Source organism: Chlamydotis macqueenii, chromosome 7 (genome assembly GCF_036417535.1).
Source record: "Chlamydotis macqueenii isolate bChlMac1 chromosome 7, bChlMac1.mat, whole genome shotgun sequence".
Lineage (NCBI taxonomy): Eukaryota > Metazoa > Chordata > Aves > Otidiformes > Otididae > Chlamydotis > Chlamydotis macqueenii.
The window spans coordinates 2,372,044-2,385,028 of record NC_141562.1 but is presented as its reverse complement, the minus strand read 5'-3'; the positions used below and the strand labels follow the sequence as shown (position 1 = coordinate 2,385,028).

Here is a 12,985-nt window from a genome sequence, read left to right as displayed (position 1 = left end):
GTTCCTGTTGAAATGCCACTTTTCAAAAAGGAGAGGCATAGTGGGAGGGAAAAGGAGGGGAAGAAGAGAGCAAGGAGTAGATTTAGTTTTGATTGTCTATCAACTATCAAAATTAGAATTAATATTTGAAGCCTAAAATCCTTTTTGCTATTGGAAATACTCTCCTTCCATTTTTACAACAGACTTACACCTATAAAACTTTATCTTACACAGCTCCCTAGGTATTACCCATGCAGAAAGTGAACCCATCATCACACTTGGCTTTAGTCGATCTAGTAGGATAAGACTTTCATACTTATTTTAATAGAAAGATAATTATGCATAATGTAGTTCATAGTGATTAATAAACATTTAAGACTTCATCTGAAAGACCATTACACCTGTAAATTCTAAATAATTTAAATGATTCCTTGTATAAAAATATTTCATTTAGCAAATTGATTTCCAGCTGAATCAATTCTAAAGAATGACCACCCTTAGCAGTGTTAGGGCACATTTCTTTTCAGACGTTCATAACATTTCAATGTTACTTAGAAAACAGCATCTTGTGCTTACTGTAGGACATTCCGTATGGGTAAACTTTAAGTACCTACCTCAAACTACAAAACTACTCATTTGAACTTGAAACATTACTGCAATAGTAGGAGAAAAATTATCAAGAATGTATACATTTCAGATTGCTTAGCTGTGGAAAATGCTAACTCTTTGTTGAAGTCTCTAAATACAATTCCATTTACCTTGAAACAGTGAACTATTTCAAGTATAACATTTGCAAATATTTGTAAACCACTGCTTTCTTAGAGTAAGAAAGAAATCTCAGCTACTAATAAACATCTTAAAAAAACAAAAAACAAAATCTTCAATACTTAAACATATTAATTCTCTTTTCACATAGTAAACTACGGTCATGCTTGAAAGAAAACAAAAAAAAAAAAAAAAGCAAGGAGAGTGAAACAGATTAACCGCATAGCTCAAATACACTTATTTCAGACAACATACTATAAATCATCTTGAAACAAACCAGGCAATTATAATGTGCACAAATGTTACGATACTATGCATCTCTGCTGGTCCAATGGTTCTAAATTATTGAAACTGATGGCTGAACAAGGGCATATTGTTTCAACACACTTGGATTACTTGAACAATTTGAATTCTTTCTTTAGCCAACCAGGGCTGTGCAGATCTCTCTAATGTCAATAAACAAACAGATAGATAGGTGTTCCTTAGATAATTCAGGCCATATCTAAGGGGATTAAAATATATGACCAAAATTTATGAAGCAATATGTTTTGTTTGTGAAGAATCATGACTTTTTTTCCCCTTCAATACATCTAAAATCAAAGCAAGTACATACATTTTCCTTCAAAGCATCAGTGAGGACAGAACAGCAGCTCCTTTCTCCTTCTAACCACTACCCCATATTTCAATCCTCTTCACCTCAGTGTAAAAGAAACAAGAGTGAGAACCGTAAGACAGAATCATTTCAAAACACAATCAACTATTTGTAAACAACACTCTTTCTCCTGCAGAAAATCTGCAACTGCTAGTTGCAAGAAAAAGCAGCAAGTAAGGTAAATCAATTAGCTTGCTAATTTCTCACCCTCATTTATTTAGCTCTGCACTGTATTTGTCGTAATTGACTATAATTATGTTAATTACTAACTCCAGCATAATTACTATATTTATTGTCATTGAGCACACTGTGTACCCAAAGCAAAGCTGGCATTTGTTGGGCATCAAAAAAAATAAATAAATAAAACCACACAACTGTCGGGAGGGGTTTGTCTGAAAACTGGTTGATATACCTTCAGCAAATGAAAGGGCAAAAGAGATTTCATGCAATGCTAGTTTGAAAGCATCGGTTCATTAAGGATATTAATTTTCTGATAACTACACATTTAAGCATGACACACTGGAGCAGTATCTACAGGATTTAGCAATTATTAATGCGTGACACTTTCAAATGCTAAGTGAATCAATTAAACAGCAGCATTCACAATTTGAGAAGAGATAACTGCTTCATAACTGCCTAAGACTACAATTTTCACATGACAAAAAAGGGCCATTCAGGCTCCTTCAAAACCTGACAGGTCAAGAAAGAAGTTTGAAACAAAAGCACCTTATAACCATCATCTCTCCTCTTTACTTGTCAGATCAACTTTGCTAGTGTCTCCGCTGAAATGGCATCACCATGCCAGCTGCCACAAGGTGATTTTTCATGTCTTGTCAAAGAAATGTTTTATTCTATTTGCTCTGCATTAACATGTTACATTTATTGATCAAGCCCTTTCTGCAGCCACAGCAGGGCACTGTGCTCTTATGCCTAAGGGGGCTTTGATGTCCTGGTGACATTCTAGACCGAATAATGCACATACTAAATGGATTTAATGCAGAAATGTGTTTGTGTGTGACAGCTACATTAATAACAGCCCCTCACACTGATAAATATGCAATTGCTACGATTAAGAGTTACCCAATTATGGTGAAAATATTTTTCTGCCTTATAAATAAAACCATCAAAAAGTTTTAACAATAGTGCATTTTCTTCAACATTTTAAAATGCTATGAAGATCAGTCTAAAGGCTTTTAAAGAGTATGTCATGCTTTGTTTTGAATTCTGGCTTTTATTTCCATCTCTCTTTTGTTGTTCATCTTCCTCTTCTGCATGTCTCACTGCGGCACAGACTAGAAAGGTGGCAAGAAAAAAAAAAAAAAAAAAAAAAAAAAAGCCTCTCTCTCACATACTCAACTCACAAAGAGGAATATGCCCTGTAAAACTGAAGCCCAGTTTCAAGCTGCCACTTGCATATTCCCCCAGGCAAGAAAACAGTAGGCAGAAGAGAAACACACAATATCTAGTCCATAGAGAGGATATTACAAAGCCACAGCCTCACACAAGTCATGGAGGAACATTCCAGACTAGGATTAAAGTTCAAGGGCATGTTTTCATACAGACACTCTCTTAATCGGACAGCGGAAAATATGCACAAGCACACACTGTGCAAACTATTCATGCTTCTAGCAGAAATAATCTGCACCCTAGAGAGAGGGAAGAGATATCTGTATCTCCATGAGCACAATTATTGGATTAATCCTCCCTCATTGGCTAAGATTAAAGATTCACTCTCCCTTTTGCCTCATGGCTTAGATCCAGAAGAAATCTCTGTGAGAAAAAGGAAAACAGCTCACATGTTTAAAACTACTGAGGACAAAATTAGAAGATGGACTTGTCTGTGAATTGAACTGTAGATGTTATTTACAAAAACATGGCACCTATTTTACAAAAACACTGACATCTGTTAGTCAAGCACTGGAGTCCATTTAGCCTTTAATATGAAAGGAGAAATCTGGCACAAAGTTATCCAAGACAAATAAAAGAACCTCTGAATAGGGTTTTTTTTTTCCTCTCCACAAGACAGCAAGAGATGCATCTAAAAAAAAAAAAAAAATAAAAATCTTTATTTCATCCAAATCTATACTCCCTACCTACATTACATCCTTCCTACTTATTTATTCCTTTCTTTCCTTCACCACTGATTGTTATTTACCTTTTTTTTTTTCCAATTAAACCTTTAACTCCCAACGATCAACAATAGTTTTTCATTCCCCCTTGAAATCCTTTTCAGCAAAGCCTCCCAGTAGCACTAACACTAGCACACCAGTGATTTTCCTTCCCATACTCTGTGCTTTCATTAAATGGGACTGCGGGAATGCTTCCCACATATTATGAAACAAGATAGTGGCCTTTACAGTCCTGTATTATCAGGAAGGCTATCAAATACACTTGCCATGAGAGATTCAGGAGCAGATTTCCAAGGCAAAACATCTCTGCTCCTGAAACATACCTTATTGAAAATATACGGTGTAAATAGTTCATTTCTAAAATAGCTGAAAATCACTACCAATATCAAATCAAAAGAATTGCTACAACTCAGGCCATTTTCTGATGACCATACCAATAAGGCTGCAGAATCACAGTATAATTTAGGTTGGAAGGGGCATCTAGAGGTCATCTAGTCCAATGCCCTGCTCAGAGCAGGGCAACTTCAAAGTTAGATTAGGTTGCTTGGGGCTTTGTCCAGTTGTGCTTCGAATATCACTCAGGATGGAAATTCTATAGCCTCTGTGGGCACCTCTTCCACTCAACCTTTCTCATCATGAAGCCTTTCCTTACAAACAGTTAGAAATTCCCTTGCTGCAACCTGTGATAACTCCCTCTCATACTTTTGCCATACATCTAAGAGTACTCCATCTTCTTCACAACCTCTCATTAGTCCCAAAAGGAAACAAAAGACATTAGACATTATTTAAACAAAATCTGTAAAGAAAACATCATGAGAAGAAATAATTCATAAGCGGATTAGAGTGGTCTGGGGTTGAAGGATTTCTGTTCGCCAGAGGTGAACAGGAGGCAGTCCAGTGGCACCATATCTTGTTGATTACAACTATCATGCCTTTAAGCACATACCAGTTTTTCCCTTTGCCTTATACCAACAAATTGCTGTTACTTCTCCTTTTTCCCCCAATATCTTCATTAAAAGTTCCCTTTTGCCATTCACCTCTCTCTTTCCTTCCTCTCCCAGGGAAAACGGGAGACATGTAACCATTGCAACGGGTAACAATCACTTTGCTTTGGCTGCCAGAAGAGAGTTAGATCCATGTATCAGTCAGAGTAATCAAGGAGAAACACTAGTTCTTGAAAAAAATGCAAACAAAAAAGACAATTCTTTTAAAGAGCAAATTTTTGTGATTTTTTTTTTAAATCATGTTGTTATTAGATTTATCCCATCTGATGCAAAGACAATAAAGCATCTACACAAGCCCTAATTTTATTTAATGAGGAGGAACGGGGGAAGTCTAGCCTGAGAAGAACTCTGAAGTTTAGAAAAAAAAATTTGTGAAAAAATATATATTTTCCTCTGTATTAAATTGCCAATACAAAAGAACTAATGACAACCCTCCCCTCCTCCAATTTATTTATCCGATTCTGTCTACATTTATATATCACATCCAAAAAGAAAAAAAAAAAAAAAAATCACAGAAATCTGAGTAACAAAACCACTGCACACAAGAACATTGAATCCACATAATTACTTTTCTTTGCAGAAAAGAAGAAGAAAGACAGAAGTGCCATAACAACCAATAATTAATTAGAAGATATATCTAAATTTAAAAAAACTATTATCCAAATGTGTATCAACTCAACAAGTTTTAAAAAAAGGGGGCGGGGGAGAAACTCCTTGGTTTGTACAAAACAACAAGCTATATTTCCCAGAAAAAAAATGCAACAGCATCTTTTAAAATATGTTATTAAGGGACAAGCTTGGAAAAAGTTGTTTGCATGTAAGTCACAAAATACAGCATGTTTGCCTAATTATTTCCCACTTTACTAACAGCATCGGCCAGTCTTCACATCCTTTTTCCAGTATACTTGGAGAAGCCTCTGAAAACACACGTTTATAGTGGAAAGCCTTAAATGGCAAAATAACTTACCTGGCTCTATCTTGACTTCTGCAACAAGGTTATCTACATTATAGTGGTATCAAAATCAAAATTCACTAAAGCAAATGTTTAATCAAGTATTACATTATATCAGTTGCATAGGAAAGTTTTGTGACATCTGTATCATGCAGTACAAATACATCTTCCTGTTAAGAGTCTCGTATGTGGATGCACAGTAAAGATGGTGAGTCTACAACTGCCCATGACTTCTGGTTCAGAAAGGATAGCAGTGTCTTGCAAGAAGAGTTTGTTGCCAACTGACCACAAAGCTGAACGCATTACTACGACAGAGATCTCTCTCTTTCTCTCCAGGCAACTATACCCATGACAGCAATATCAAATAACGTAACTGCAAATACTGCTGCCCACAAAATAAAATTTAAAAAAAAAAAAACAAACAAACAAACTTCCCTCTATACTTAATTTCTTAAATTCTTAAGGTAATTGTTATGTTATCAGAAATTCTACTGACACTTTTATATAACAGAATTTATTGCCTGCTACAAGAGGATAATTCCTTCCCAAAATACACTTGGCAGTAGCCATACTTACAGAGGATAAGACACAGAAACCCTATATGCAAAACAATATTTTAAAAAGGTTGGTAAGTACTTATTTACTGCCTAACACTGAGAAGAGGTAACTATTGAATATTACAACATTTCTCTGGTTTAAACACAGACTAAGAAATTAGTGACCACTGAAATATCTTTTTTCTTTCAAAGAACACACAGACACTCGCATCTAATAATGAATCACATTCTAATGAAAACTAACATCTTTACTGCAAATAAATGTCGTGACAACAAAGCACAATAATCTCTTTGTCTTTTTCTATATTTTTATCACTCTTGGTCTTCTTCACTGAACTTATGCCTTTACCAACAGATAGCAAGTTTTTCTAGAAAAATCAATCTCCTTTTTAAAGAGACATTAAGTTTACAGTTTCTTCCCCTCTGAAAAGAACATACTAAACTAAACTTTTCAAATTAAGGATTCACTGATAAAAATCATAAAGCTCATTACTATACTACAGCATTGACAGATTTTTCAAGCAATAATATTTGTTTAAAGAAGACGACAATAATCTTACTGTTTACACTTGCTTCAACAGCTGCCCAAGACATCTCTTCTATATTCACATTCATTTAAGTCTATTACATTCATTCTACATCTTATTTGACTCTCTCTATATGATAAGCAGGCATAGTGTTCATATATGAGTGCAGACCAGTCTGAACAGCTACTGCATAATAAATATTTCATTCTTAGTTTCTATATGCTAAGTATATCTATCACAGCTCAAATAAGAAAACATTACTGCTCTTATCACATTTAGTATTAGCTTCCCTAAGCTAGGGAAAAAAACAAAACAAAAACAAAACAAAAAAATGTACCTAACCCCACAACTGCCAGAAGGAAAAAAAAAAAAAAAAAACAAAAAAAAACACACCAACAACAAAACCAGAACAACCACACAAAAGAAAAAAAAAACTCACCACTCCCCTTTCCCCAGATCTGATTTCTGGCCTTAGAATACTTGTACAGCTTTACACCAGCAAGCTATCCTATGTCAAAAACCTGATTACAGCTACCCCAAAAACTAGCACTTACCCTCACATTTCCCCACAAAGGGTTTTAACACACATTTTAACAAATTATATCCCTTCTGAAAAATAGGCTAAGTGATAGTGGTTTAGGTAGAGAAGGAAAGAAGGGATGAAAACACAGATTTCAGAAATACTCCATCAATTAAGCTTTCCATGAAAACATGAACTAATGACTTAGAGTTTTAAAGCGGTATTTTACATCTAGATTTAATGTTAATAGTTTACTTTATGAAATAAAATTAACTCAGAGGAACTGTTCTTCAAATCACCCATTAAATGAAAGAAAAACTTTTTCTTTTCCAGAGGTAGTACCTCCAGAGGTGTAAAGAAAGTGCAGTCTTGTTGATGACATGTTAAATATGAATACATATGCAGACCTTGAATCATCTTCATGACAAAATGAAAAAATGCCCATTAAATTCCCTCCCCTAGCAAAAATTCTATCTTCTGATTAAGGTTTCTGTAGGTACAGAGTCATCAGCCAGATTGTTTAGTGCCTTCTTTGCTCTACTACCTCTTGCATGTAGAAATCAGTATTTCAGATCTGACAGTGGCTCAGCATAACATTTTTGAGTGTCAAGTAGGTTAAAATCAGTGGTTGTTCCTCTTAGGAGAACAAGGCACCAGCACACTACTTTTATGTGTCTTACTCCTCATAAGCAAACTCTAAGCTTACCCTCAATAAAATAAAAGGAAAACTCAAAAGAGACCAACCCTACTTCTAAAAAACTATGCTTTTTCTTAAATAGATGGCTACATTCCATTCCTTTCTCCCTACTTACCTACAGAGTTGCCAACCTGAAAGATACACTGCTAAATCTCAGCAGGCTCTCTCACAAGGATTAAGTGAAAAAGGATACTGCAGTAACTATGGGAATACTACAGAATTCTAAATCAATCCATATATTAAAACAATTAGAATTTATTTTAAAATTCTAATTGCATTTAGTTTTAGCACTTAACTACACAGCTGCTCAAAAATAAAATCATATAACAAAACCACATCATCTGGGAAAAGAGTATTACAAACCACGTATGGTAATAACCAGACATCTACAAGCAAAAAGAAGCAGGAGAAACACACACTTACTTGTATTTTCGTTAAGAACAATTCACTTTTGATCCCATTCTTCACTTCTTCAGGTAATGATGCTTATCTTCCATTTTGAGCAGAGAACAAACCATAAACTCCTCTTGGTCATCATTTATGTTAACACAAGAAATTTCCAGACTCACCTGGCTATTTGTGTTCCAAGTGTGCAAGACAAGGTGACAAGCATTGCCTATAAAACAGTGTCGCCCACTTGATAACAACTAAATGTACCTGATATACATGTATGTTTCTGCTTTGGGGAAAAAAAACCCAAACAAACAAACAGAAAAAAAAAAAATTTTTGGAGTTGGTGTCCCATATTGCACTTGAGAACCTATATATTGCCACATACCTTAACAAATTGAAGCTAAGATCTAGCCTTTTTGCCATATGTCCATACATTCTTCCTAGGAATTCTGGAATTTCTTCACAGTCTTGACTAATGTAGGACACCTGAGAATTGAAAGCAAAAGGGAAACATTTCATAAGTGGATTATTTTGTTTCCTGTCCAGATTCTGTCTCATTGATCCAATGGCAACACACAGTATAGTAAATATTTGTTACAGCTTTAAGCTACATCAGTTTTACTGCTGTAGAATCTATCACAATCTCATTTTCCTATTGATGCCATCAGCTTAATATTTATCCCATCTATGTCTTATGTACAATGCATTGTCTCCTTTCAAGTAAAAATAATTTGATCAAGTATATCACATATTTTCTATTCCACTGTTAATACTTTCATCCAACATTACTCTATAATTACCATTCTGATACACTCTAGAATAAATCTTTTGAAAGATCAGAAGCCATTCAAAGGACTTTCTAGTTTGCCTCTCAGTACAAAACACAATAAAATATCACTTTGGAAAGTTCTGTCTAGAAATACCCAAGCAATGTACTGTCAATCCATTCTCATAACCACTCCTTGAGGGCATTATTATTCCCAGTGATATGCTAGGGACAGAGCAGGAGGGCTGCTTAAGATCCAAAAAAACAAGCATGGAGCTTTTTTCAGACAGTCATGTAAGTCTTAAAGATTTCTGGCGTCAACATATATGCTCAGATCACAGCTCGCCTTATACCCAAAATACTTCAGAATCTTTCCTCTTTTTCACACAGGCTATCTAACCCACCTTTAACAAACGTAGGAAGAATTAGTGATAGCAAAAATACAGCCTACTCTCTCTTTTTTTTTTTTTTTTTTTTAAAGCCAGGATCGAGTGAATGACAATATTTCCAGAAAACCACAAAAAATAAAACAGCTAAACTTTTCCTATTCTCTCTGCTGTCTTGGAAGTCTTTGGTCTGATTTCTTCAAAGAAGCCCCACAAAGTCTGCCAAACCTATTGTCATGAATTCTATACATCTATATTGGCTCATCCTCCCAGTATTCAAAACGTCAGCATCAACACTGACATTTCAGATTTTGTGCTAAAGAAATCTTAGTTACCCTTAAATGGCAACTTGCTAGTTAAGTAGACTTCAACACTCTGTCAGACCACTATCCATAAAACATTGCTATCATCTAAATATTTAATATAAAGTCAATTTCAAGACCATATCCCATTGGTCTAAAAGATGTTCAATAAGAAATAGGCAAAAAAAAGTCAGTTAAACTTTGTTTCGATAGTATTTCACTTTCTGTTAAAATAGAGACTCCTCTGCAGAAGAGACTGATGGTACGTACTTTTGCAAGCCATCCTGGTCTCTTACACTCTAAAAGTGATTGCAATCTGATAATACTATATCACATCCCATTTAATTCATTTTGGTCAATAACTTCAACAGATAAAGCTGACAACAGTGAAATAATTTTTACGAGCAGAAAACAGGTAGCTTGAAGCTGAGTTTAACAACTTCTTCCCCTTCTTAAACCACACATGCTCTTGCAGTAAATTCTGCTACCAGACATACATGTGACTGTAGCAAATATAAGGACAAACAGGAAACAAACTGGTCTGGGTAGCTGGCATCCTAACGGTTTGGACATAATAGAAACAGTTTTGCAGAATTTATTTAATTAAATGGGTTTTTTTTCCTCCAGTTTTCATCCAAGACAACTACAAGGCACTTCACAACATATATGCAGGTATGCATATACGAATCACTTAATTCTTCACCAAATGGTAGATTTCTTGAAACTAATGCTTGCAAACCCTTGGAAAGACAACATGTTAACAGCAGAACAATACTTTGGATTAAGCATTTCGTTCAATGTAACACATTGAAATAGAAATTACTAAAATACAATGCCTATTGACACTAGAAGTACAAGATCACCTTGAGCAACTACAAACATAGCAAGAGCACCACTTTGCTTTTCACCCAGGGAGGAGCAGTGGAGAAGGAGCAAGAGACTCTGATCTGCATTCCCACTGCTTCAGGAACTTACCTGGCCATAAGTGTTCTAGCTCCACAAGAACAGAATTTGAAGAAAAAAGTTCGTACAAATGTGTTTTGGAGCACACAGGAAACAAAATACATAAAATGTTGCAAAGCTAGAGCCTTTGAACTGATATAATACAGACAGGTATTTGGTACAAACAGATGGTTCACAGGCATATTTGCAGATGAAGAATGCCTGTCGTGACCTTTTAATGCTGAGGCCTTGTAAAAGGGATTTTACTTCCACAGAGTCCACTTCAACACACTCACAGTACAAGCACCTTTTTCAATTTACAACAAATAGATTTATTCTTACATGAAATACACAAAATGCATTCAACTTCAGATCTCTAGACCCCACATACAGGAACTTGCTTCAGTACCAAAGAACTCTTTTTGCTATAAGAACAGCAGTGACTGCCAGCGATGCAATACACAATAAACCTTTTTGAACAAGTTTTGAAGAGTTATTTCCCCACTCTTCTGCTCTTTAATCCTTGAATAATGCTGATATAAAACAAGACTTCAGTAGTCTTGACAACAGAAGAATAACATTTCTTCATTTTCATTCTTTCAGTTCAAAATCATTTACCCAGAAAGCAATAAAATGTACATAATTCAGTATTCTTCTTTTTGCATCCATCTCAAATGCCCTCAAAATGAGTATGAGCTTTCAAGTACATATCCAGAAATGTCATCACTGAGAGATGAGAGCAAGCATACTTTTCCTAAGACTCCTCAGCTCCTTGGGTGCAAGGCACATCAGTAAGAGGAGATTTCTTACATTTCTCTATACCAATCACAGAATATCACGTGGGATTAAAAACTGGGTGTAGACATTTCCATTGCCTAATTCTCCAACTCAAATCTAGTACAGGTTGGTCACAGTCAATCATTCTCATTACTGGTGCACTGCTCAATATCACACTGAAATGTTCAGAAATTTTCCCACAGAGTCCAGCACCAGATAGCCTATGGACTTCTCTGACATTCTTGCAGACTCTTCAACACACTGTACGTAATTCAGGAAAAAAAACAAATACGTTTTTACAAAATATTTTAAACCTAAGTTAACCAGTTGCACCTCTCTTCTGCTTTAGTTTCAGAGGATATTACCATTCAATCTCTGGAATCATTTTACAGTGATATTGTAATCTTACTAATTTATAAAGTAACATCTTTATTAAAGAATGTCACCAAATAGGTCATGTATGAACTTCAGATATTCCATATTCCCTTCCATTGAAGAGAAATACATCTGGAGAATATTTCCAGTCAGCTGAGCATTATATTTTACTCTATGCTTAGGAGACTGTACGTTAGGCACATGGCCAAATTAAGAATATGCTTTACTTGAAGGGGCTCAAGGCACAGTCAGGGGAAGAAAGCAGCATGTTACCGAGTGCCATAGTGCACCACAGAGACCACAGGAGCCGTTTCCTGCAGCAGCTGCAAAATTAGCCAATTGCCTCCATATCACACACACATTTACATGAATTCCACACAGAAATTGCAAACAGATTAAAGAAGCAATTAGATGGGCAGCCCCCTGGATTAACGGCAAACCATTTTCAAAATAAGACAAGCTTATTTATTCTTTTTTGTGGTGAAAAAAAAAAAACCAAACAACCCTATTTTGCTAGTTTTAGTCACAGATTCAGCAGTAACGACACCAATTCTTAGCCAGAAAGCTTTTCACTAGCCAAAGAGGGCACTGGGTAAAGGGCAATAGCATTTGTTTCACTTCCCAAGTTCTCCGTTTAGCCAAAACGAAACATACACGGTGTTTACTTTCAGCGGGAATAAAACTCGGCATACTCCAGTCCTTCTCCTTCAGCTTATTCCCGCAGCCTGCTCAGACCTGAGAGCGGCAGGGTCCACGAACAACCGCGGGTCGCTCTGGAGCACGGCGCGCCCCGGCCCGCACCGGGCCCCGCCGCCAGCTGCAGCTGTCGCACGGGACTGAACTGTCCCGGCCGCGCCGCCCCACCGCAAAGCCTCGGGAAGGCGCCGGTCGCGCCCGAGCAGGCAGCCGAGTGACAACCCCCTGCCACCAGCCATCCCGGTGCCCCGCTCCCTGTCCGGTAAGAGCGGGCAGTGCCCGCGCACACACGCACAGCGCACTCCGCGCCGCTCCGAGCGCGGCCCCGAGGGCCGCCTCGCCTCCCCGCGTCGCTCCCAGGGGCAGGGAGGGCTCCTCGGCTCCTTCCCTGCAGCGGCCTCCAAGCAGCGCGTTTGCGAGAGGCGGTACCTCAGCAGCGTCCCGTAACGCGGTGCCTGTGCGCACCTGGGAACTTAAAACGCCCCGGCCCCCGCGAGCCCGCCGCTCCCCCGCCCAACCCTCCCCCAGCGGAGCGATTGCCCCGACCTAGCGGCGAGGAGCCGGCG

General features: G+C 37.1%; 1 protein-coding gene and 1 long non-coding RNA gene across 2 annotated transcripts in view; one reads left to right on the top strand and one right to left on the bottom strand.

Moving 5' to 3' along the window:
* Window positions 1-12,985, top strand: part of LOC147600029 (uncharacterized) — a 686,528-nt gene that overhangs the window by 192,361 nt on the left and 481,182 nt on the right. The gene's annotated exons all lie outside the window — the stretch shown is intronic.
* The window catches only part of LRMDA (leucine rich melanocyte differentiation associated), a 681,403-nt gene that overhangs the window by 668,200 nt on the left and 218 nt on the right, over window positions 1-12,985 (bottom strand). The window contains exon 2 of the mRNA XM_086752286.1: window positions 8,561-8,661. Within this exon, the coding sequence (XP_086608412.1) occupies window positions 8,561-8,661 (101 nt within the window). The remainder of the gene's footprint in view (window positions 1-8,560; window positions 8,662-12,985) is intronic.